Raw genomic sequence first — 25,136 nt, 5'->3', positions numbered from 1 at the left:
GGAAATCATTTGATGGGGAGTTTATGGGGTAGCTCCACGAATGAAATGTTATAAACTTTAAGGTGCCATATAACCATGTCGATGCACATGTACAAGGTATCAAAACAGAAATCAAGAATTGGCCATATGTTTGCTTCATTGCAGTGAGTTTTCTTTAAAGTCAATTTTTCTTCCCTGAAGCTTATGTACGATCTGCTACATGTTTAAGCTTAAGCTTAATTTAAAAGGTGCAGTGGTTCAAGATGTTTTCTGTTTTCTAAATCTTGTATGTAGGCCACAATGAATACCGCCTCAATAAGCATTAGACAGTGGCAGCGATGAACAAGAAAATCACTTCTTCTCAGTTCTCTCCTTCGTTTGGAAGCCGCGACGGCGTTTTCATGTGAGAAGAGCAGAAGTAACAACAATAGAAAACCTCTGAGACTAGCTTGCGTCACTTTTCATTTTACGCTAGCTATAAGTAGTTAACAAAGTTCCTGAATTCATAATTCCTTATAGTATGCCAATTATGTTGTAGGTTAATTATGAATATTCAAAACCGATTGTCAAGGGCTTTCAACGGAATCATATAAACATGAAAAAAATCACTTCATTCTTACCTTCTTGTGGATTCGAAGCCATGATAACAGCTGTGAGCCACTATACGAAAAGGAGAGGCACCAAGAACTGAACCAAGAGTATATCAAAGAGATCGATCGCGGCTGAATTCGAGAGGCGCTCGAAAGCTTCGTTACGGACCTTAAGCATCGATGACTTTGGGTGTCACGGACGTTCGATCGTTTGCAGGAGGGGGAACCTGGCTATGGCGCGTTTATACTGTCAAAATTCAACATGTCAAATCGAGAATCAACCTTCCAAAATGAGCTCCATAGCGCCAAATCAATCAACAAACCTTTTCTAAATCGAGTGCCATCTTCTCGTAGCGGACGGGTTAATTTGATCAGATACTTTTAAAATTGATTAGGTACCTTTCAAATCGATCAGTTCCCTTCTATATCGAACAAACTAAATCGTTTACATTAACTCAAATCGATCAGTTCTCTTCTAAATCGTTTATATTAAATCAAATCGATCATTATTCCCAAGATGCTTTGCTGGTATACTATATCCGCTGACAGAACACAGCCGCAGGCTCTTCCGTTTCCTTGTGGAGCCCGTCGAAAGACTACAGAGGTAAGGGTAATTGTACTTTAATATATGTCCCTGGAATATGATTTATTCATGAAAGTAACGCATGGTCCCTTAGAAATTTTACTCAGTAATATCTCCAACCCATCGAGTGCTCTTGGTGTTAAAATTTGGAACTCAATTCCACCCTCAATAAAAGAACTTTTAAATTGCCGAATTAATTATCGGAAAGTGATGAAGTGTTTACAGTACTTGAAGACTTCTTGCCGTCTGAAGGTGACTGTTTTGAAGTCCCCCGCCTTACTGAGCTTTTCTCTTCCCTATCTTTGTTACCTTGAATTGTTAAATTTAGTTCTATTACCTTACAATTTTGCGAATTCTCTTCCTCGGAGTCCCCAAGCCGACCAAATTCCCCAATCGATTACCGACTACTTAGAGAAAAAAAAGTTCATTAAGATAACCCCTGGATTCTCCAAACACAATCCCAGGAAAGGAAAAATTAAAACAATTCTGATAGTTAAGGTAACTCGTTAAGGGATTGACCTTCCAGGGAAGAGAATATATGATGGGTTAACAGTGGAGACCCAACGTGTAAATGGTCAGAGTTTTTGTTGGGCATAATTGATTATTGTTGTTGGGCTTTACGGTCTTGTTATTGTAAGTGATACCTAGTGGTAATGAAATAAATAATTCACTCTTTAAACAGGAAATGGATCAGGAACAGGAAATTTTGACAGTACATTTAAGGGGTACATTATTGGAGCTGTTGAGACAGTTAGAAAATTTGGACTCAGATGGATTAGATGCTGCTGTATTTAGACTTGAACAATTGGCATCTCATGTATTTCGACTCTGTGGTGTCAATCTTGTTGATGATGATCTTCACTATCTTATTACTGACACTATTTCAAAGTTACGAAGAGTTGAAGAGATTAACACCAATGCCCCCTTTGTGACAGGAACTGTTTATTCTGGTCGGCCAGGATGCCCTGCCTTGGACATAGGCTATGATCATCTTGTGTATCTCTTAAATTTCGAGTTGTCAGTCCCTGACATTGCTCAGGCACTGGGTGTGTTGGAAAGTGCCATCTTCAGGCGAATGAAGACGTATGGTCTTTCAGCTCATGAGAATGTGGCTCTATCGGATCAAGAGCTTGAAGATAAAGTAAGAGAAGTGCTAAGAGAGTTTCCCAATGCAGGTTACCGCAGGGTAATTTCTCAACTCAGTGTTAATGGTTTGAGACCACCACAGCTACGTGTACGGGAAGCAATGCAAAGGGTCGATCCCCAAGGAGTGGCAGTGAGATGGCTGCGTTTAACACCAAGAAGACAATACAACGTGTCTGGGCCCTTAGCACTATGGCATATTGATGGCAATCATAAACTTATTCGGTGAGGCCTTCATATTTTTTGTAGTACTTCATATTTTTTTATGGGGGGGGGGGTTGTAGTACAAGAGCTACTCAAGTTTACCCATTGTTACCAATCCCCATGTATAGAAACTTTTTTTTCTTAATCTACTGGTATCAGAAAAGTAGCCAAATATATGGTAAACTTATTCTTTATTTCTAGGTGGAGAATGATCATTCATGGAGGAATAGATGGCTTCACAAGAATCCCAGTTTTTTTGAAATGCAGTACCAACAATCGGGCTGAAACTGTCCTAGATGCCTTTCTGAAAGCTACACAAGAATATGGATTGCCATTAAGAGTGCGGATTCAGACAAAGGTGGCGAAAATACTGCTGTCTCTCTGTATATGTTACAACACCCTCAGAGGGGACCAGGGAGAGGAAGCATGATAACAGGTCGCAGTGTTCACAACCAAAGAATAGAAAGGTTGTGGCATGATTTGTTTGATGGGGTCTCTTACATTTATTACCACTTATTTTACCACTTAGAAGATAATGGTGTATTGGAACCATCAAACCCACAGCATTTATTTTGTTTACACTATGTGTATGTTCCAAGAATTAACAGGCACATAGATAAATGGAAACAAGGTTTTGTACGCCATAGGATAAGAACAGCAGGCAATAGAAGTCCTATGCAACTTTACATCCTTGGCCTTCTTAACTTGAGGAGCTCCCAGCATGTGGCTGTACGTAATGTTTTCGAGCCTACTTCTCAGGTAAACAGAATGAAATTTGAAAATAGATTTTGACTCAATGTGCCCCTGAAATACACACCTCCCCCTTCCTTCCAGAGCTGTTTGATTGAGTGTTGACTTGCCAGTATCATGATAATTTGTCAATAAACCAGGTTTTTGACCAAGTAAATGAAAGTTATTAAAAGAACTTAGCTAGATTTTAATTCAAAGGAATAGATAGGCCTGACTGTAATTTAAAGCAGGGAGTCCAAAAGTCTGAACACCTTCAATTATTCTCGTTCTTTTGTGAAGCCATTTTCCAATCACAAGTTGAAGAAGAAGCCAGTTTCCAGCTGAGTTTTAATAATTGGAGTAAATCTGTTTGAAAGATTGCAAATATATTAAGAACAGTCACCCTTTCGGCTCCTTCTTGTAACTTTTGATATAATCCAGAATAAAAGGAGGGCTTGCTAATCTCATTTCACCTTTTGTCATTAAATTATTTTCTTTCTTTCTTTTTCTCAAGGGGGAGTTTGAGCAGTATGGAATTGACTGGGACGGCCCAATTCCAGAGGAAGCAACTTCAGCTGAGGCCATTGTAGAGGTACCAGAAACAGGGTGCCCTCTATCTCCAGAACAGTATCAAGAACTTCTCAACAGCATTGACCCACTCAGAGAAAGTGAATCTTCTGGGATTGACATTTATATGGAAACAGTAACATTTGTCAACACACATGTTGTAAATGCATCATAAGTTAGAACATCATAAGAGTCCAGTTGAACCTCAAATTAAAATTGTCTGTATATTGTGTTTGTAAAAATGCCTATGAAAGCAAATACCAACACAACAATTTTGTTGTCGCTTGGTTTGCATAATTTGAGTGCTGAAACTAAATTGGCTACAATATAAAGTTCTAGTAAAGTCAAATGAATTTTACAATCATTTCTAAAACCAGTAAAATGTAATTGACTATAAAACCAACACAACAAGGGGTTTGAAATATCCACTTATGTCTGTGTTACATACTTTTCACACAGTTTTAGTACAATAAAATCAGCTGTGTGGTTAGAGCACAAAACTTTGCAAAAAATGAACTTTTACTTGCACCCATCACATCAGAAAATGAGGGGTTCATAATCACTTAAACAACTGTTACAACTCTGTCCGTAGAACCACCAACTATAACAACTGTAACTAGCAAATTCCAAAATGCAATGCAAAGTTATGTCTGGAATCAACAAGAAATTGATCGGCTTTGTCATAACAATAGTTATAACAACCATACAATATAGAAGGATACAATGACACAAACTGTGCCCAATGGCCAATTAAGAAAATAATATAACAATGATCCCACATTTTTTGTGGTCACAAGTTTCACATAATAAATATAATTATGTGCCTTATCCACTGGCACGCACCAGTTTAAATGCTCGAAAAAGCTTTTCCTTCATTATTACAAACAGCCTTCAGTGCTGAAGAAACGTGTCTTGGTCTGGGAAGGACCTTGGTAGAGTTATACGAAATGCACATGTTGATGAGAAGATCGATTCTGTATCCTTTAACTCGATCTGAATGACACCCAGCCCAAACTCAGGTAGATTGGGTGAACCTGTCGCAAACACCAAGAAAGACTTCAGCTCCTCGACAGATGCATCTTCAAGAAAATGTAGCAAATATTCCTTTATGTTCTCATCATTTTGGTTTAAATCTGATGGGAACTGAAGTTGACTCTTGATGTCATCAGCAGATACTTCTTTTTCTCCTGCTACAAATAACTCCTTAAAGATGTCAGGATACAGTTCCATCCTTCTGCCAAAGCCAAGGTTCTTCACCCCCTCCCTTAATTGGTCTAGTACCATCTTTGGTTTTCCTAAAGCATCATGTACTATAAGATTTCTAATCACTCTCATCTTGTTGTCATTCTAACAAAAAAGTAATGAAGAAAGCAAATTTATTTTCGTGAGCTATATTAAGCTCAAGTGAGCTTCAGGATTTGAAGTTGGAGTGTTATTACCACCCTACACTATTCACAGATTTGCCCCTGGAAAAACTGTTACAGTTACAGGAAAATAACATTTGGGATTTCATAGGTTTGACTACTGTCTAGTAATCAGGTGTTTTCTTTGTCTAATGGACATGTGGTGATCATTTCATTGTTTATAAGTTCACTGCATTATTAAGGCGCCTTGCTTAATACAAAACTGGACCATACATTTTTGGCAACACCGCTACAGTGAAAATTAAAACCCTAGAAAGTTGTTGGATGAAAATTTCTATCTTTGAATATAAAAAGTAAATTATTCCTTAGCAGTTTTTTGTAATTTGTCAAATCAGCAGATAAAAAAATTCATCTTACTGTCAGTTTCATGGTAAGTCCACAATCTGAAAGAAGAGTTGTCATTTCCTCCTCATCGAGACTGGTGACATCTTCTGCTTCTGCAATCTGAGAATAACATGATTTTAAGCTGTAAGGAACAGGACCATGCTGTAAAACACTTTTACTTATGTTGGTATCCCCAATAAAGATTGGTTTTATTATCTGACAACTAGTGTCAAATTTCCACAATGATTGAATGAGAGAATGGAATGGAATGCAGAAGAAATGTATGAATGAATGAATGAATACTATTTTAACTGTGTGGTAGTCTACCATTCATTTTGAAGTTGACTGAAATCCCTGTAACAAGCCAAGAAATTGATAAACTGTTGCGAAGCAAATTTGTCAGGAAAACTGATATTTCAATGCCTGAAAGGTTACAATAGGTAGTTGGGATTGTATAATTCCATCAAAGATGACTTAAGATACTGCAAGGCTTCCATAGCATTCATTATCACAAGGGTTGCTAACAACAAAACATGTATATTTCCCTTTCCCTGGCAAAGAAAATTTTTAAATGAGTGTGGCTGAAGATGAAATTGTTACAATGATAGGGGAAAGTCAGAGAAAAAATGATCAGGAAAACTGACAGGTTTATGAATATCATCTTCTAAACTTAGAAGCTCTGTGGTTTGTTGTGCAGCTTGGTCATACAAATAAATTTCCTGTTCATAGTGCTAATTACAAGTGTTCGTTACCTTTTCAATTTCATGTTGCATCTGTAAAGAACAGTCAGTCACAGTGAGACCTTTCAATGCTTCCTCAACATTGCCTTTTGCCAAGTAGTAGTATATGCCTGGGCTGAAAATAGGAATACCTGGCCCCCCTTGCAGTATGCTATGCACAATTATTGTGCCAACTAACTTCATGACCCCAGAGGCTACAGTATCACTATTGTAAATAGGACTTTGGTATTCTTTTCCCTGAAAAAAGGAATCAGTAATTGCAGCAAGGAGCTGGGTGAAAAACTGCCGCACAACACCACCTGTGTCAGCTGCAGGCTGGCCGGTGTAAACAATTCGGAGTCTTTTTGATGGATTAAAGTCACTGTCCTTATAATATGTTAAGGCATCATTCAGGAGATCTTCTTCATCAACTTTGAGCTTCTCCTTTGGGCCATGGTCCAAATTTTTCTGCAGCTGGTTCAATTCTTCCCTCAGGGAATGTGGATTACCTGGAGCAGGGCATGGGGTATCTGATGTTTCAAATGCAGAATGCATGAGCTCTGACTCATCATCAGATGACAATGTCGATGTGCAAGGTTTTGGCAATGCCATCACTGCCTGGTCCAGAGACCCCTGGACTTTCAAGGAAGTCTCCAGCTCTTTTCTGCTTGCATTTGGAAACATCTCTGACAACTTGTCAACAGCTTCCTGTGAAGAAGATGCACCCATACCCCCACCCAGTGTTGAGGAATTTGCTGAGGACTCCTCGCTATCATCACCACTGCCAAAAATCAAAACACTTTGATCAGCTTCACACTGCATGCTAGCATTGGCAAGGAAGGATATTTTAATGGAGGGGGAGTTCTTTGAGGGATGGGAAGCACTTCCTATGATGGTAATGGGCTACTGGGGATGTGCCACTGGATGGCATCACATTTTCACTACTGCAATGACTATGTTGTGGTTTAAATTTTCCTTTTTAATTAGGAATATGAATTCAAAATAGAAACTGTAAGTTGACAATTGCTTGAGTTTCACACATGAAGCGGTTATCAGACGGCGTCAGAAACGGCAGTTTGAATAAAATTTAAAGTGACTCAAGGAAGGAGGGTGTGTGGAGCGATCCTGCTTGTTTCACACCATGATAAGGAGTTAGAGACAATGAAAAATTGAAATCAAACTGGTTTAAAAATTTGAATCTAAAAATGACACAAAACCACAAGAACTATAATGGAATCATCTTTTAGGGCATTTTGAAATGAAAAATAAAAAAATCCTTGGCATCAGCTACAAATTTTTTGATTTGTAAGTCATGTCGAATATTCAATTCTCCAAACCCTCTTAGCCCAAAGTCAATGTTGGAATATTTAAGAATTGTTGCATGAATAAAAAGTTGACCTTGTATTGGGGATGGTGAGGGGGAGGTTGAGACAATATCCATTTTTTTGCCAAAATCAACGCTTTTGTTTAGGATTACAAAAGTTTTTGTGACTTAAGTAAGAAAATTATTTGCCCGAAAGTGACAAAGATGAGGTCTATTTAAGAATAGATGATGATTAGACTATAGTGGTGTTAGCTTTTGAAATGCCAGTGATACATATAACCACCAACATTTGGCCAAAGTAAGCCAAAGAGGGGAAGTGTATAGTGTAACATTTTAGGCAGATGTATTATTCAGTTATAAGATAGAAGGGTTTTTTTCTCAGAGTCCAAGTGGGAGTTGAAAGCAATGATAAACTTCTATATACTAGTTGGATGTTAACCCAAAGAGGATATATGGGGTCACATACTAGGTTCACAGTGATAATTATAACAAGAACACAGTCTACTGTTTTTAGAATGGTTTGTGGTTAAAATGAGTCCTGCCATACTGCAAAGTTGAATATGTCATGATATCACTTTCTAGTCAAGCCAGATACATCACTACACTATGCATTTAAATGAGGTGGGTGCTTCAATGCATCATTAGATATTCATTAATAACAGACCTCATAGAAACCTTGAGGAGAGGATAATCAGGTCCTTGAAACTTAATTACCTGGAGATGATAGTAGCTCCAATGTTTCCTCCAGGGCATGCCTCCTCATGTTTTCGCAACAAATCCATTGGCACTTGGGATTTGCAGTTTACACATGACACTTTTGGGCTGGTGGAAATCTGTAAAAAAAGGCTTAAAAAATTATTTTTGAAATTTTTGGACATTAAATAATGAAACACGATGGTATCATTTAATGACCTACTGTACCTGAAACAGAAAAGATCACTAATGGGCATCATTTTGGTGCTGTTAATTCCATCATTTGTTCATTCGTTCATTGGGTTATTACATTTATTTATCCCCTCATTCATTTTAATTATACCATTATTCTCTTTCACTTATATAAGTAACTGTTTGTAGTTTTGAATAAACTTTTGTAATTAAGCACCCTGGGTCCCACAAAGGGAATACTTATCATTGCACGATTTGGCAGGAGAAAGAAACACACCCACCTGCATTTGCTCCTGCTCTGGTGCTGGTGTAAACACTAGGTCCTTCTGAAGGGGGCCGTATATATCCCTTAGCAGAGCCAATGGTTGCTTTGAGGTACGTTACAGTCAATTTAGGAAAGGTTTGTTGATTGATTTGGCGCTATGGAGCTCATTTTGGAATGTTGATTCTCGATTTGACATGTTGAATTTTGACAGTATAAACCCGCCATACCTGGCGACTGTTAAATGGTAAAAATGGTGAAAATGGTCCAACTGTTGTACACACGACACTATGGACTTATGGGATGCACCCGGACGGTTGGACCAATCCGCATCGAATGTGTCTCCGTTACTATTTAAAAGTCCGATAAGCAAAAGTTTTCGTCAGGGTATTTCTATGGTGGAGTAAAAAATATTCTTTTTTCGCGGTAAGTAGAGGTAATTCCAAGAGTTCAGATATTTTATTTTAAAGAGCCGTGCAGTTAATCTTTAGTTCACTCGATATTCAGATTGATTACTACAGGAAAATGGGGGCATGCGATCGTGTAATCCACACATGGAAGGTGGAACGAAAATAATCGATTGAAAACTCTCATGAGGCCACACACTTAAAAAAATTTCTACGAAATCATCCTCCCTCATGTTTCACATGTGATGTGCAGATTTTCATCGAAAAGAAGACACGGTTGACAAAATCTTAATTTTGTCTGAAGTCCATCCTCGGAGACCCAGGCGCTGTGAGTCGATTTCAAGTTAGGGCGAAAGAGCTCTTTCGCACTAACTTGAAATCGACTCACAGCCCCTGGGTCTCAGAGGGTGTCTTAAGTCTTGCGGCACTTTGCATTTCTAGTGTTGACAGCATAAATAGAGTCAATCGATAGATTCAGTCAATGCGTTAGGAGTCCTGAACTAGAGTATCCATTCGATCGAACAGGCGATCGTTTATCGTTCTGATCCAGCTCGTACTGCTTTCGTGGAGCGCTCTGCTACTGTTTTACCTGTACTTCTATATATCTATTGATCTATAAGAAGTAAGAACTATCCACCAACAAACGCTCTAGCAGTGGGAAAAGGGGCAGGTTACCTATTTTACAATTTACTATAAGTATTATCACACTAATTATTATGAAATATCAGTAGTTAGAAAATTTAATATTTTTTTGGTATGACTTTCCAGAGTTTTCATCAAGTGGGGAACAAACTACCATGAACAAAGGTAACCACCGTAACAAGTGAACCGTGTAATTATATTTTAAAAAAATCAAACTCCAATGATATTGATAAATCAAAGGGAAGTCTTATTGAAACTCTCTTAATACTTCAGTATTTCCAAGGGAAATACATTTATGCACCGATAGAACTACCTTCTCTGTCACTTCCATGTTGAATGGGCATTCAACCCTTAAACTCCCAGAAGTGATTAACATGTAACTTCTCCCTTGAATATCCAACCTTTATCCAGGAAACAGGTAGCAAGAATACTCAAACTTATCAAGTAGTTGTTACCTTGGCAGATCACCAAATTCTTGTGCAACTACCAGAGGGGAGAATTAACAATCAGATCTTGGGTGTTACTGGGTAAAGGAGAAAATAAGTTACATTTGAAACTTTTAAACTGTTGTTAATGTTTTCTATTTGCTTTTTTTTCTTTTTTCTTTTAAGTTCAGTAAACTTTTTTCGGTGGCATTACCTGATATCAACATATAAACTTATGGATCTGAAGCAAATTCAGAGTAATGTTTTATACTTCACATTATAATTGTATTTGACATATATTGTGATAAATGGAATTGAGCCTCAACTGAAGAGTTCTTCCATTAGCAATATCTTTTGTACTCTTGGAAAGAAACTGTTGTTGTTATTGTTCCATTTTGCAATTTTTCAGAAGACTTCACAAACCTTTCAAAAAAGTTAGCCTGTGTTGACGTAAACAGAGATGATGATATGAGATCACAGGGCAGTTTCAGTGGCTCAGGTTAGATTTAAATCTAAATTGAATGATTCAAGATAACTGTACGTAATTATTTATATATTTATTTATGTAATTTTCCTCTCACAAGTTACACAGTAAAAAAAGACATTAGATACATATCAATTCAAAACAATCTGCTGAAACTTGTGACACGATAATAAATTTACCTGTATGCAAATTTGAAACTTCTAATTCATGCAGCTCTTGTGTATGTAAAAAATCAAAGAATAACAAAATAATTGTGCATACTTGAATGAGAAGGAAATGAAATTATGGACAGCTCCCTTTTACTAACTGTGGGTCACCTATAAAGTGACCGATTTAGAATAGGAAAGTTGATTGTGTATTATGCTAACTGTCAGTTGAGCATTGTTTGGTCTATAGTTGGTGTGTACATGAACCACAGTAAACCTCTTGCTAAGAAATGACCAACAGTCAGCCCACAGGCATATATTTACTTTTCCTTTATTTTTTTAAGTTTGCTTGTCATTAAGTGAATTGTGATAAATGTGTTTGGTATATTTTGAGTCCTTACAGATGGGAATTATAACCGCAGAAGAGGCTACCACATTTAAAATTTCCACAAATGTTTACAAAGTCAGACATCTTATGATACTTACAACCAAGAACAGTAAACAACTGAAACTCCTACATTGTAGTGTACAGTCTTACTCAAATCTAACCAATGGAATTAAGTCATTATCACTATAAAATAGAGGGAAAAATTGCTAAATGCTGGTTGGCCGAGACTGAGGGAACTAACTTCATTAACGACCATTAATTTAATTTGCTTATTACCCTGGGCAATTACCAAAACTGAGAAAAGGCTTAACTTTGCCTAAAGTATTATAACTTCATTCAGGTCTTGAAACTAACTTTTCAACTTACTAGCCAAGTGGCTAGTTACAACTTAGATGTTTCAACAATTTCTGTTTGTTTACTAGCCAAACCGGCTTGTGGAAATCAATAACCACTAGCCTAAACTAAATTGTGCTAGTCTGTGGCTAGTTGGCTACCATAAGTGTCAAGCCCTGATCATTGATGGTTTCTTTACTTTGGCATTGATATACCAAAATTGAATTTTTTTCAGCTGATTTGTCGATGTAAACAGTTCACTGACACTAAATGAACACTGAAATGCCAACAGTGTACATTTTTTACCTTGATAGGAAATGATATTTCCCTTTGTGTTGAAAACTAGTAATTGCTTTTTTTCCTGGTAAAATCAAGGATTAATATCACTCGTGTTTTCGGAAGTTGCAGAAATTGCCAATGTAACTGTGGGCCTCTGACTATTTTTGAAATGTCTGATAACATGGTATTTAAATCCTTAATTTTACTCAGCCTCATGCCATTACATAAAATTATTGTTGTGGCCTAGTAATAGTTTTCTTTGCAGGTGAGGTAAGATCAGTGCTTGATGAAGTGGAACATGTACTCTCTCCCCATAATACAACAATACAGGTACATAAACATTATTATTAGGACCTAGTCTCTGACAAACAATTTGGGAGATGATCCAATTTCAATCCCTCTTTGCCCTTTCAATTTTGCCTGCCGTTAAACACTCAAGGGGGTGTACCATTAAAAAAGCTTTAGGATTCTTTGATAATCATGATTTTGAATGAATGTTATCTTATGAGCAATGCATCTGACGGTCGATCATTTTCTGACAATAAATCGGTTAGAAGTAACTATAAACGTATACCTCTAATCGTGTTAATATCAACCAAATAGTGATTTCCAGACCTTCCTTCATGAGAACTGGAGCAATCCTAGATGCTGTAACGATCCAGTGCTATACTTCTGTTAGAGCTGGTTTTAAACAGTCACGTCGGTTGATTCACACGAAATAATGATTAACGTTGACAAAAAAAGGTCGAGCATTTGTCAATAACCCTGTACATTATTTACAGTGCGATGCTGTATTTCTCTGTGAAGTTTTAATCGGTTGATGAGATGACTTCAACCGTTAGTTTCTGCTGGGCAGCGAGCGTATCAAGCTAGCGGCATCATGGTCAGATGAAATAGAATAATCACGAATCCATCACTTTTTAACAGAATGCATTATGGCTTTTAACCAGAGTGCACTGCGCCACTATTGTTATGTTTAGTGTATTGCGTTACATAGCGTTACTACTGTACGTGAGGACATTTTGTACTCAATCGTGTTGTTAATCTACTTTTCTAAGTAAAGGCAAATGAACTAATCGCGATACTGTATTTCTCCGTGAAGTTTTTATCGGTCGCTCCAAAGATGCATGACTTCAACCGTTAGTCTTTTTAACGATATTCAGGACGATGCCCGATTTTGCCACTGCACATAGGGGCTGCGCAACACGCTATGATGGTGCGTGCTCGCGCGTGGGTGGAAAGACTAGTCTCCCGCAGTGATCACGCGAGAGACCAAGGGCGTTGAAAGGGACTTTTAACCCTAAAATTTACGGGTCAAATTAGCTTGATTATGCTGCCTTTGATTGAAACCGAAAAATGAAATGAAGAAATGAAAAGGAAATTTTGTGGACAATTTGTCAACATCCTAATTTTTTCGTGTACCTATAGCCATTACTAACTATAACTATGCTATAGAAAATCAACAAACAGGTAGGAGAAAACAGCGTATCCCTAATATGCAGTTTGACTAGGATAAAATTTTCAAATAGTTGTAGAAAATCAACGGTAAGGAGTTATTTTCAAGACCAATTTCGCACGTTAAGGATTTGAGCGGCCCGCGTGGCGAACGGAGCCCGCTAACAAGCCCGTGAATTAATCGCTTTGCAAGATGTGACCATGGTTGGTTCCAGACCTAGTCCCCCCTACCCTTCCCCTTTGTATCAAAGTCTCTAAAATTATACTCGGGAAACATCTCAAGGGTACACATCTCAACTGGTCAGCGGCAGTAGCTCATGTAAAAACCCTGATACAACAATAGCAAACGAAAGAGGCAAGCATTTCCTGGACCCACCGGGGCCGGGGCCTGAGTAATGAAAAGAATGTAAGTGTTGGAAGCAACTTCATCGATTTCAAACGATTTTTGTCAGAGTTACAGTTTATTACTTAGAATTACATGTCTCACTAAATTATGTATAAACTGTATTACTTATTTCATGTTTAATAATATATTATTCTTCGTTTGATATTTTTAATGTGTTTTTAGGAGCTGCGAGAGCAATTAAAAGTATGTAAATGGATTTTGAATTTTATATGATTTTAGTTAATACGTTACAATTTGCCTATCTTTCAATCACTTTATTTATAGCGTGGGGTAGAGCCCCATACCCATGGAATATGGTCAATCTCTTTTCCTTTGGTTGTCTCGTGGCTGACTGAGCGTACGTACGTACGTGCCTTCAGATTGCACGGGTAGGGTAGGGGAGACTATCAAAACGAAGGGAGGGGTGTCTCAGGCGAGTCTTGGCAAATGCACATCTTTTATGTTATCATTAATCTTACGAACTTGGGAGCTCCGCTTTTAGGCTTGGCTAAATCTATATATTAGATTTATATTTTTACAATAACTGTAGAAATTCTTGCTCGCTCGTTGGTCAAGGGCCATAGACAATTTGAGTGATAAATGTCACTCCCGACTACCTTGAGAGATTTTGCTGGTCACATGACTTTTAACTTGAATCGCCATGTGCTCGGGTTTTTCAGTTTTTTTTTTTATTGAAGAGAGTTTAAAAAGAGTTATTGTGTCTTTCTTTGGCTAAAGCGAACGGTTCGGTAAGTTAATATTTGTTTTTTTGTTGTTGTTCAGGCAGGTATTTGGAGTTTAATGCCTTCTTTTGTTTGTAATTTCAGAAAACCTTTCACTTTTACTTTCACTTATATTCATTGGCCGAGGCCGTGCGGCCAATGTACGAGTTTTCGACGTTCGTCAAGTTAAATCAGTTGTGAATAAACATAAGTACTACGGTACCGACAATAAACCATACTTTCTATTGGTTTACCGGCGAAATAAACCAAACAAGTGTGCACTGACAAAATAGTAGTGACAAGTGGCCCTTTAGTGGTATGTCTGGCTGTATAGAGTTATATGTGTATCATTCCTGTTTAGCGCCACCCTATTATGATACGTCAAAGTAACGCGCTATGAGATTGCTACACTACGTAACTATACGCTGACAACCCTCTGGGCTTCGGATTCAAACCTGCTCCAACATGAATACAATGATTGCATTACAGGAGAGAGATGAAAGAATAATACAGCTGGAACGCACCTGTCATGAGTATGAATATATAATCCAAAAAGTTCAGACAGAAAAGGAAAGTGAACGCCAAGTGTTTGACGAAAAATTGCAACAAATAGAAAGAGCAGCCAAAGAGAACTATGCCCGTCACCAACAGCCAGAGAGACGCAGCTGGATCGTTCAACGTCATGAAGTAGAAGTTGACCAGAACGAGATTCTAGGGAGGGGATCCTGGGGAACAGTTTTCAAAGGATGGTTCCGCGGTACCCCGGTTGCTGTAAAGGAACTTCACCGCATCATCATCTCAGATCATAATCGCATTCTCTTTCACCGAGAAATGGAACTTGCTTCGCGGCTTCGACACAAGAATTTGGTGCAATTTATGGCGGCGGTAGCTGAAGGTGGAGACCCATTAATAGTCACGGAATTTGCTAATGGTGGCAGCCTGGCAAAAATTATACAACAGCGCACATTGCCATTTGCTGAAGTGTTATCCGTTGCCTTTGATGTAGGGCAAGGAATCCTCTACTTACATAGTGTAAGTCCAGACCCAATTCTTCATCGAGACATCAAATCCGAAAACGTGCTCGTCTATGAAGTAGGGCTGCCCATGGCAAGAATTGCCAAGGTTTCTGACTTTGGTTCCGCAAATTTTATGCGCAACATCATGACACCAAATCAAGGAACACCTCTGTACTCTGCTCCCGAGACACGAACACAAGAGTACACAACAAAAGTAAGAGAATGATTCACAGGTTTCTTTTACAAAGCTGGTTTTCATTTTGTTGGTGTAATAGCCAAGTCTGCTTTGAGAAATAGATTGGCGTTCTGTGCGATCTTATTCTATAGGAGATCCCAGAGACAGCAAACATTAAGAAAGAAAGTTTCTCCTCAGACTTATTTCAAGTCAGAATTGCGATCGCAGTAATCAAGGAAAAATAAGCCAAGAAATCTTACTTTGGCTTTACGAAGCCAGTATCAGTAATGGGCATACCGCATTTCCTTGAATAAGTACCCATGCTCTAATAAGCGTCCGGCCTCTAAAAGCCGGCCTCCCCCGAATAAGCGGCCACCCTCTAGGTAACCTGAGTGTAGCCGTACCCTCCCCCCCCCTTCCGTTTCTCCTCGAGGGGACAGGTGCGGCTACACGTAGGTTACCCTCTAAGGTTGCTCTTAATTATTAATCATTGATGTGATCGGTTTACCATTTTAATACTTTTGGGACCACAGTAATTGGCTATCACTGTTGTGGTTGCCTGCCCGTTATTGTTATTACTATTTTATTTTATCCGGCTGTGTTATAGGTTATATGTATTGTTGGCAAAGCTAATCAAATAAAATGATTAAAAAAAAGAAAATTGATGCCTAACAAGCCCCTCACCTTGAATAAGTGCGCCCCTCAATTTCCCCTCTTTATATTCTAGGCAGATGTGTATAGTTTTGGGCTCGTGGTGTTAGAGATGAGCATCGGAGAGTTGCCAGTTCCTCAACAACATTCAAGACAACTAGGAAATGTGGTCGATGACTTCCTACGACGACTTATAAGAGAATGCATCCAACCAAACCCCGACGAACGGCCCGATATGCAAAGAGTGGTTGCCGAGCTCAGACAACGTAAGGCTGATATTGTGGCTATAAACTAAGGTCACCCGACCTGCAGACTTGAGGGAGTAAGAATATCTTAAAGATACCCAGCTGTTATGTAATTAGCTACTCCGTGAAATCTGGAAACAGCAGTTGATGATACTGTTTGAGAACGAACGGGTTGCTTGCTAAAATAGTTTATCACTATACTCAACTCTCTAGCAATGCCCAATTGTTCGAACGTCGATTAGAACTAACATACCGTTAAATTTGAATCCGAGCTTCTTTTCCTTTCTTTCAAAGGCATTTTCTCGGATGATTTCTCGACTCTTTTAAGAACACCCAATCATCAAATCAGACACAGAATTAATTGACTTGAATTTGCTTTTTAAGCTTTTAGATATGAATTTAATTATAACACTAACCCAAGGTTATCATTACCCAACTTTGGACAAATCAGCCCGGATTAATGGAAACTATTAAAAAGAACCCAAAAACCGTAAAAACCAGACAAAAAAATGTATTACAAGGAGACGTCAAGATTAGCACTTAGTTAGTTCTCGAAGAACGTTAATGGTGTAAGAGGTATTCGATATTTGGTAACTTGTTAAGAGTTAAACAATAGGAAAAGCTTTTCTTGTGTCTGTTTTCAAAATTTACTCTTTCTCCAGGAGAATCACACAATGTAGAATTGATGTTCTTTACATCATCGAACGAACTTGTTTTAGTTTTTCTTTTTACAGCGGATATTCAATCTTTCTACGGTTTTTTAACATTACCTTTTGACGAATTTTAGTTTCACTGAATTGGAGTGCTTACATTACTCAAAAATCAAGTTCAGTGTAGACTTAATATGCTGAGCACGATCAAACAAGGCTTCAGAAGCGATCGTTGACCCTCTCGCAAGTATAGTGCAAGTATTAGATTGAGTGTCAAGAGATATTTGGGACTTCATTCGTTTGGTTTTTTCTCGCTCTGTGATTGGTCTTAAAGACTAGCAACATCCTCTCGGCCAATCAGATGCAAGACCGAGACCAAACGCAACTCGCGTTTTCCCGCGCTTCAAGCCGTTAGGTCATTTCTACTCTGAGTTCCCATTGGCCCCTTGTGGTGTTTGTCTTTCTTCAGATTGGCCACTGTGATCACGTGGAGTTTGGTTTCATAACACTCAATCGAAATGCGCTCTACTTTATAGGGAGAAATTAATCCAAAATGCCGCAATCGAGCATTGGAAAAAAATGTATATTTTATTAACAAATATTTCAATAGATTTTTTAGGTGCGAATTGAGGATAATCAGAAAATTTTGAGACTGATTAGGACAGAAACGAGGTTCATACATAAAACGCAGCCAGCATACTGCTAGAATCAACAAAGGATCTTAGCACTGTGCAGGACGCGTGTCATGTATAAACTTGGTCATGGGCCTTGCTCACCATTGAATCTCTGTTGCTCAGTGGTAGAGCATCAGAGCGCGGAATCCGAAGGTTTGTGATTCGATGGGAAAGTACTCGGATTTTTTCCTTGCCCCACGTTCTGGCTTGAGAAGAAGAAAAACATCTCTCCCTATATGATTAAGCTCAAAATTTACTAACGTTCTTATTCTAATTACAAAAATGTGTATTACAACTTAAAAAAATCAAAATAGAATTTTTAACGTGTAGTTGCTGTATTTTTCCTTAAAACAAGTAGGTAAAAAATGAAATAGTACAATTCAAATAAATAAACTGATATCTAGAATGTGAAGAGAGGTAAAGGTATCTCTAAAAAGACACATAGATTAGATTTTGTGTAAAAAGAAACCACTGTACATGTCAAGTCCCAAGACATTAAAGGTTATGATGTACCTCATGTTGGTTATTTTCAATACACTTTTATGATCTTGATCAATCGGTCTGTGTTGTGTAAGTCCAAATTTAAATCTTCCGTATTCACAACAAGACATAGGAGTTAGAAAGTCTTTAATACCAACCCATTTCAAGCGCCGGTCGTCATCAAGTTTTGCATATCCCAAACTGAAAAGACAACAGTTTTCATCTTCATCAGCCAGAAGTGGTTTGACATTACAGCTTTTTACTGAGGCGCTACGAAGAAGGTTTAGAATACATGGTAGATTGTGAAAAGTCACAAGTCGGAGCCCCCAAGTCAGTCCACTGTTGACCTAAACTTCGTTCTGACATCTTCGATGACGGTGGTAATGCCAAACTGTAACGGTCCTGCATTTCCTTTAGATTCAGCGGTGATTTGCAGAGGGGAGCAGGCTACTTGGCAACATCTCGGTGACATTCTATCACCTTCTGAAGCTTTTCCAAACAGAATCTGCTCTTGCGTCTGGAAAGAAACAGTTGGTTTCGCAATTCTATGATGGAATCAATGTAACTAGGATATTTGGTGAATAGATGCTTCTCTTTTCCTAATTGGACTGGGTATTCTAGCTGTTAATCCATAAGTTTCTAGATTTTTCAGGACCCCATACAGATGACGCAAGTGTTTACCCAGTGCACCCTGGCTAAAAAACCCATCAAACATGAGTCAGACTGTACGGACGTTCGTTTTAATTTTCAAAAAAATTGACTGGACTAGCTTATGGAGTGAGCATATTTTGCGGACACAAGCGAAGGAAGACGGAGAAGTGCTTGCCTAATACTACGCGATAATACCCTTAGCATAACTTATCTAAATTCCATCAGACTGTAAGAACACAACATATTCAGTGATTGGCTCAACTATTAAGAAATGTCTTGTTCAGCAGAAGTAAATAAGCTAACCCTTTCAATCTCGAGATCTCATTAGAAATTCTCCTTACTGCCAGCTGCCATACAATTCTTCTGATGTTAGTGCAGATAATTTGGTACTGGATCAACTCATAATCCCCTAATTGATATTTTTTACTTTATTCTCATCACTTGTCTGTTTTGATATTGTATTGATATTGTAAGGAGAAATTCCGTCTTGTTCACTCATAGGAATTGGAGGTTCAAGGTAGATGAACTTGCAGTTTTGCTTCCTTTTTTGGGCACATATGAAAAATGAAATAGCATGGTACCTAACTAGGGTCTGACCAAACCTGAACCAGGTCTCATACATGTGCCACTATAATTTGTTGCTAAGTTAGAATTCTCAACCAAAAATGTAGATGAAAGCGATCCTCGCAGTAATGAACCTTACTTGAGAAGTAGTGAAAATAAGGCCTGAAAAAAATTATTCCAGCACCAACGCCTCATTCCACGTTCCTCTTATGGGACATTTAGTTTTCAAACTTAATCCTGGCCCTGTGAGATCTTCAGACAATGGCTCTTGTTCAATTGTTTCCAGACAATGGCCGAGTGACACCGCGACGGGTCTTCCTAACACTCGAAACCCAATAGTAGCAATTGTATCGCAGCGTGCTATCAAGAACTTCAGGCGGATAGGGACACTACAAATTTGATTATAACATAGCCAAAGTAAAGCGCGCGCTCTGATTGGTCAATTTAGCGTCCCCATTTGCCCATGGGTGTACGCTGCTGACGTGAGCAAATGCAAAGACTATTTTTCCGAGCGCGCTTGTTTTTTCTGGCCACGTAAGATTTGTTAAATAAAAGGGAACTCTTTAGGTGCAATGTATCAATGTTATGTTATAAGACAAATGGTAAACACCACAGCGTACACTATTGAGTTATGGATGCACTTGGGAGGTTTGCTAAGCACTTAAGAAGCTAGAGTCGCTCTCGGCTGTCGCCTCGAGCAACTCTTACGCTTCTTTCCTGCTTAGCAAACTCCCGCATGCATCCATAACTTAATAGTGTACGCTGTGGTGTTTACCATTTGTTAATTAAAATACGACGTTCCAGAATGGACATAAGATTGCACAAGCAGATGTTGTTATGCAACCTCATTGCTCGTTCTGTCAGAAATAAAACAGCACGGATTCGCAAAGTAGATTTAGTCGCCATTACTGAACACTGGCTGACAGCGAATGACTCGGCTGTTATGACTGAGCTATGTCCTGATGGCTAAAATGTAATTGTGGTAATCCTAATTAGCATAAATTTATATTTTGCCGGCACGTATCGGAGGACTTAGGGTGGCTGCGAGGTACGCAGAGAGTTATGGGATCGTGGTTTGTAAGCAGAGATCGTTAGTAGAGCAAGGCATTATACGGTCAGCCTTCACCGGGCGTAGCTATTCGTGTTCGTCTTTTGTATAAATTTAGAGCGATACTTACATAATACCTTTAGTAACTGTGTAAAAATGTCATTCATAGGATACCCTAAAACCCCAAGAGTTTCACCGCTGCCTTGGTCGAGGGTACATGTTCCCCGTTTTTTCCACCTGCTGGTTTTAGGGGTTTTGGTGTCAGGCTTTGGTGCATTTAGTTTACTTCAATTGTAATAGGCTTCTGTTAGCATATCGACTTGGCCTTAAAATATACGTTGGCTTGGCTGACCAACCCGCCCAGAGATCAACTCTTTGTGTGTCCGGTTGAGCAGTGAAGGCAAAATTTGTATTGTTGACCATCCAAAACTTGATCGTGAAGGGGGACTGGGCTCATCTATCGAGACTCACTCGATGTTTCTATGGCTAGTGCTGGAGCTAGTGATCACGACTCCTTTGAATTCTCCCAGTGGATTGTAAGATCTTCCCCACAGAACATACGGCTTGTGATTGCCTACGGACCGCCTTACTCAGAGGAGCACCGTGTTCCCGTTAATGTGCACGTGTTTCTCACCGAGTTTCCGGAATACCTTGACTCTCAACTATTATGCAAAGAACAGCTGCTTATAACAGGCGATTCCAACATCCACTTAGACGATCCTCAAGACTCTGATGCACGGAAATTCTCGGAGCTTCTCGAGGGCCTGGGTCTAGAACAGCAGGTTGATAAGCCCACGCATTGCGACGGACGCACTCTTGATTTAACTATGACACGCATGTCTGAATGCCTGGTTTCGCGCACGCCCGTAGTAGATCAGTTTATCCCCGATCATTCCGCTGTCCTGTGTTGACTCACACTGCCGAGACCCGCTCTTTCCGTGAAGACTTCCAACTATAGAAAAATAAAGTCAATTGATATGAAGCAATTTAAAAGAGATTTTCAGTCTACTGAGCTATCTGCAGCAGTAAAACCAACGACTGCTAATGAATTAGAGGCGCATGTAAACCCGTACAACAGCACCTTTTCTGCTCTCCTAGACAAGCATGCTCCGCTTAGTACTCGTGCTAAGGTTAGCAGACCTGTGGTCCGTTGGTTCAGCAGTGAAATTGATGATGCTAAACGCTCACGGTGGAAGGCTGAAAGAAAATGGAGAAGAACGTGGCTGCCTGTGGATTTTGCTGACTTCGAGCAGAAGAGGAATAAGGTTATTAATCTCATGAACAAGGCAAGGGAAGAGTTTTATTCCATATTTATAGAGGATGAGGAAACTGATTTGAGAAAGCTTTTCTTTGCAGCCAAAAAACTGCAGCCAAAAAACTGCAGCCAAAAAACTGCTTGGCGCATCTGATGTTTTGAACTTTCCTGTCCATCTTGACAAGACTGTGTTTGCAAATGATGTCGGTAAATTCTTTGTGCGCAGGAGAGAGTACATTCGTCAGGATACTGATTCCATCTGCTTGAGTTCTGCTGATCGTAATCTTGTCCCGCCGGGCGGGGAGGCCTCGGATATCACTGACGAAGTACTGCGCTGTTTTGGCAACCTTGGTGTAAACTCCACATTTAATTTCTTTTTTCTTCAGAGTTCCACAGCGTCGTAAATCAGCCTCTGTACCTATGTCGCTCCACGTCGCTTCGAAATTCTCTGAATCTTTTGCAAAAACCCTTCGCGAACTTTACAAACTAACTTAGATACCAACTTTTCGAAAAACTAGAGTTCCAAAGTACTTTAAAAAAAGAAACGGAAAAGGTCACGTGCACGTGAACTTGCTGGAACTCGCATTGCTGGAATTCACGTGCTACGTTCTTAAAATATTTTAGTGGGCAAACACAAATAAGACACGACACTTGGTGAGCGAAATGTATGTGAGCTCATTAAAGCCTCTGCGAAAAATTCGTGCGTATTAGACCCATTTCCAACTTATGTGGTCTGTGATTCATTGGATGTTCTGCTTCCGGTGATCACAAATATGGCGAATGCATCTCTGTCCACTGGATATTTTCCTGACAATTGGAAGGAAGCTATCATAAACCCTTTGTTCAAGAAGGGCGCTAATGATTTCGCGGCGTACAAGAACTTGTGTCCGGTTAGTAATTTCCAATTTGTGTCCAAGATCACTGAAAGAGCAGTATTTGACCAAGTATACGCCCACGTCATGAACAACGAAGTGTTTCCCGAGTTGTAGTGAGCTTACAGGAAATCCCATAGCACTGAGACGCGCTGGTTAAGATAGTAAATGACATCTTAATTGACATGAATAGTCAACAGGTGTCTTTGCTTGTATTACTTGACCTTAGCGCTGCGTATGATACGGTCGACCGTACCATCCTCTTACGCCGTCTCGAGACATCCTTTGGTGTTACTGGAGATGATTCGAATGGATCGCCTCCTACCTGTCAGCTCGATCTCAGTATCATCATTAATGGTGTACTGTCTGATAGATTTGATTTGTCACTTAGAGTTCCTCGAGAGTCATGCCTCGGACCACTTCTGTTCTCTGATTATGCGAGCGAGCTGTTCCAGGTTATCAAGAACCATTTGCCTAATGCGCATGCGTATGCTAATGACACTCAGCTTTAATTGTCGTTGAAGCCAGACAGTTCAGTGGGTGAGACGGAAGCAAGAGGTGCTATGGAAAGATATATCAGGGTCGTAAGGGCGTGGCTGATTGTTGATAAATTAAAGCTGAATGAAGATAAGTCTGAATTCATGCTCTAGGAACTCGCCAGCAACAGCAAAGTTTTAATTGTCCACCTTATGGTTGGTGACACGCAAGTAAAATCAGTCAGTGAAGCTAGGAATTTAGGTGTCTGGTTCGATTCTAACTTTCAGTTTCGCGGCCTTATTAACAAAACACGTCAATCAGCTTTCTTTGAGCTATATAACATAAGGCGCAGATATAGTTTACGTCATAGAAAGTGCGGCGTATGGGGTTTTATTCACGAGTTGTTTGTGTCAAAAACCCGAACGAGCGAGGTAAGAGCGAGTGAGGGCTTTTGGTAACAGATCAAGATAAATTTTTTCTGATAAGTTTGAATATTTCCATTACCTGATAACTGGGTAACGTCTGGCTATTTAGGGAGAAGTTAAAGTGCTACTGCGACCAAAACTGCACCTTTTCTTTTCTCCTCAGAGATTGAAAGTACTTACCATAAGTAACAAATTTGCCGAATCTTAAGGAAAAACTCCATCGAGAAGTAACATTTTCCCACTAAATTCGCGATCTAAACGGCCGCCATTCTTCGAGCTACAGAACTCCGCGCGAAGAAGAAGTAACTGGGTCGAGAACGGAAGTGACGTCAACGATTCAACAAACGAGAGAGAGTTGTTTTTCTGGTTCCGCAGGAAAGAAGGAATAAAATTCGAAAGAATTGTTCCCCAGCTTTCTTTTGCGTATTTCTTGTAAAGGCATGCCTTCGCAGCGTTGTCGAAGTGAGTCGATGACGTCACAACTAAAACCGCTGAAGTTATTTTCGCGGGCTCTCTAGTGTGTTATTCGAGCAATGGCGGAAGAATTTTTAATGTCTTCGCGGCGCTGCTTTAAAGGAATAACGTCGTCAAATTTGAGAAACTTACGCTTATTCTTATAGTTTAGGGTCTAAATATGAAGTTAACACCAGAAATTGGGAAAATAAAATGAAAAACTTTCGTCGCAGTAGCACTTTAAATGCTAATTACTTCTTGAAGTTAAAGGGTTAAACTCCAATTTTACCTTCTTCATGTTCTTCTGTATTACGGGGGCTGAAATCGAATAATGGTTTTTTTTAGTGCAGCTCGTCAAAAGATTGGCAAAGAAATCAACGAGTTTAAACAAAATAATTGAAAGTCTGCAACGATGCCATCCAGAAAATGAAGGCTGACACTGCGAAGCAAGAACAACAAGAAATGGAGAGTCAAGAACAGAGGACAGCACCAGCCGTTGTACAGTGAATGAAACAATACTCTCTATAGCAATCTCATGAGCAATGTTTTTTTTCATATAACAAGGATGTCTGTGGAAGTTTAGTGTCGCAGACTCATAGGTACTCACTGCTTTGGTTACAATATCCAACACGAGAGGTTTAAATGTCCGTCGTATGGTAAATGGTAAAGAAATGAGGGAGTCAGAAATGGATACGTAAATAGAAAAATGTGAAGAAGGACTTCAATCTAAGTTCTATTAAATGTGCACCCGGCCGACGCTCGTTTTTTTATGATTAAACAAATAATGCATTTTAAACTGGAAATGAGATGATCTCTGTGGGTTGCTTTTTGTGTTTACTTTTACATCACTGATCCACGAGCAGACTAGATGGAGCAGATAGATCTAAGTCAAGGATTAGACAAAAATTTGGAGTTTAAAGGCTTTACTTTTTTCTTTCATCCTTCCCTCTTTCGTTCAGTCACTTGCCAATCGCACACAGTAATATTAGTTATCGCCTAAAAAGGGGTGCGATGTTTTGGGAGGATCACGTGGTTTTTAGGGGGAACGGAGGGGGGGAACAGCCGTCGCTGACGGTGTAAAGGAGGGTCGATAGAAAATCG

The 25,136-nt window shown here is 39.2% G+C and overlaps 3 protein-coding genes and 1 pseudogene across 4 annotated transcripts; 3 read left to right on the top strand and 1 right to left on the bottom strand.

Moving 5' to 3' along the window:
- Window positions 1–752: 752 nt before the first annotated feature.
- Window positions 753–4,022, top strand: LOC148724639 (uncharacterized; annotated as a pseudogene). The gene is made up of 4 exons (XR_015990946.1): window positions 753–1,173; window positions 1,835–2,520; window positions 2,701–3,258; window positions 3,743–4,022. The product of XR_015990946.1 is annotated as an uncharacterized LOC148724639 (transcript).
- Window positions 4,001–8,965, bottom strand: LOC148724638 (G2/M phase-specific E3 ubiquitin-protein ligase-like). Its single transcript, XM_088731126.1, has 5 exons — window positions 8,753–8,965; window positions 8,301–8,419; window positions 6,296–7,043; window positions 5,577–5,663; window positions 4,001–5,142 (listed from the first exon to the last, which is right to left on the bottom strand). Exons 1-5 carry the CDS (start codon window positions 8,756–8,758, stop codon window positions 4,687–4,689), a joined length of 1,416 nt encoding a protein of 471 aa, XP_088587252.1. The 5' UTR covers window positions 8,759–8,965; the 3' UTR covers window positions 4,001–4,686.
- Window positions 8,966–9,059: 94 nt separating this feature from the next.
- LOC111347122 (uncharacterized) lies at window positions 9,060–18,327 on the top strand. The gene is made up of 7 exons (XM_088731140.1): window positions 9,060–9,159; window positions 9,909–9,947; window positions 10,617–10,706; window positions 12,103–12,167; window positions 13,861–13,881; window positions 14,889–15,629; window positions 16,318–18,327. The coding sequence occupies exons 2-7, from the start codon at window positions 9,938–9,940 to the stop codon at window positions 16,534–16,536; spliced, it is 1,146 nt and encodes a 381-aa protein (XP_088587266.1). The 5' UTR covers window positions 9,060–9,159; window positions 9,909–9,937; the 3' UTR covers window positions 16,537–18,327.
- A 4,254-nt stretch (window positions 18,328–22,581) lies between these two features.
- Window positions 22,582–23,192, top strand: LOC148724637 (uncharacterized). The gene is made up of 2 exons (XM_088730380.1): window positions 22,582–22,796; window positions 22,910–23,192. The coding sequence occupies exons 1-2, from the start codon at window positions 22,582–22,584 to the stop codon at window positions 23,190–23,192; spliced, it is 498 nt and encodes a 165-aa protein (XP_088586506.1).
- Window positions 23,193–25,136: the final 1,944 nt, after the last annotated feature.

Source organism: Stylophora pistillata, chromosome 8 (assembly GCF_964205215.1).
Source record: "Stylophora pistillata chromosome 8, jaStyPist1.2, whole genome shotgun sequence".
NCBI classification, from domain to species: Eukaryota; Metazoa; Cnidaria; class Anthozoa; order Scleractinia; family Pocilloporidae; genus Stylophora; species Stylophora pistillata.
The sequence above is the reverse complement of the archived record's forward strand: the minus strand, read 5'-3'. Positions and strand labels throughout refer to the sequence as shown.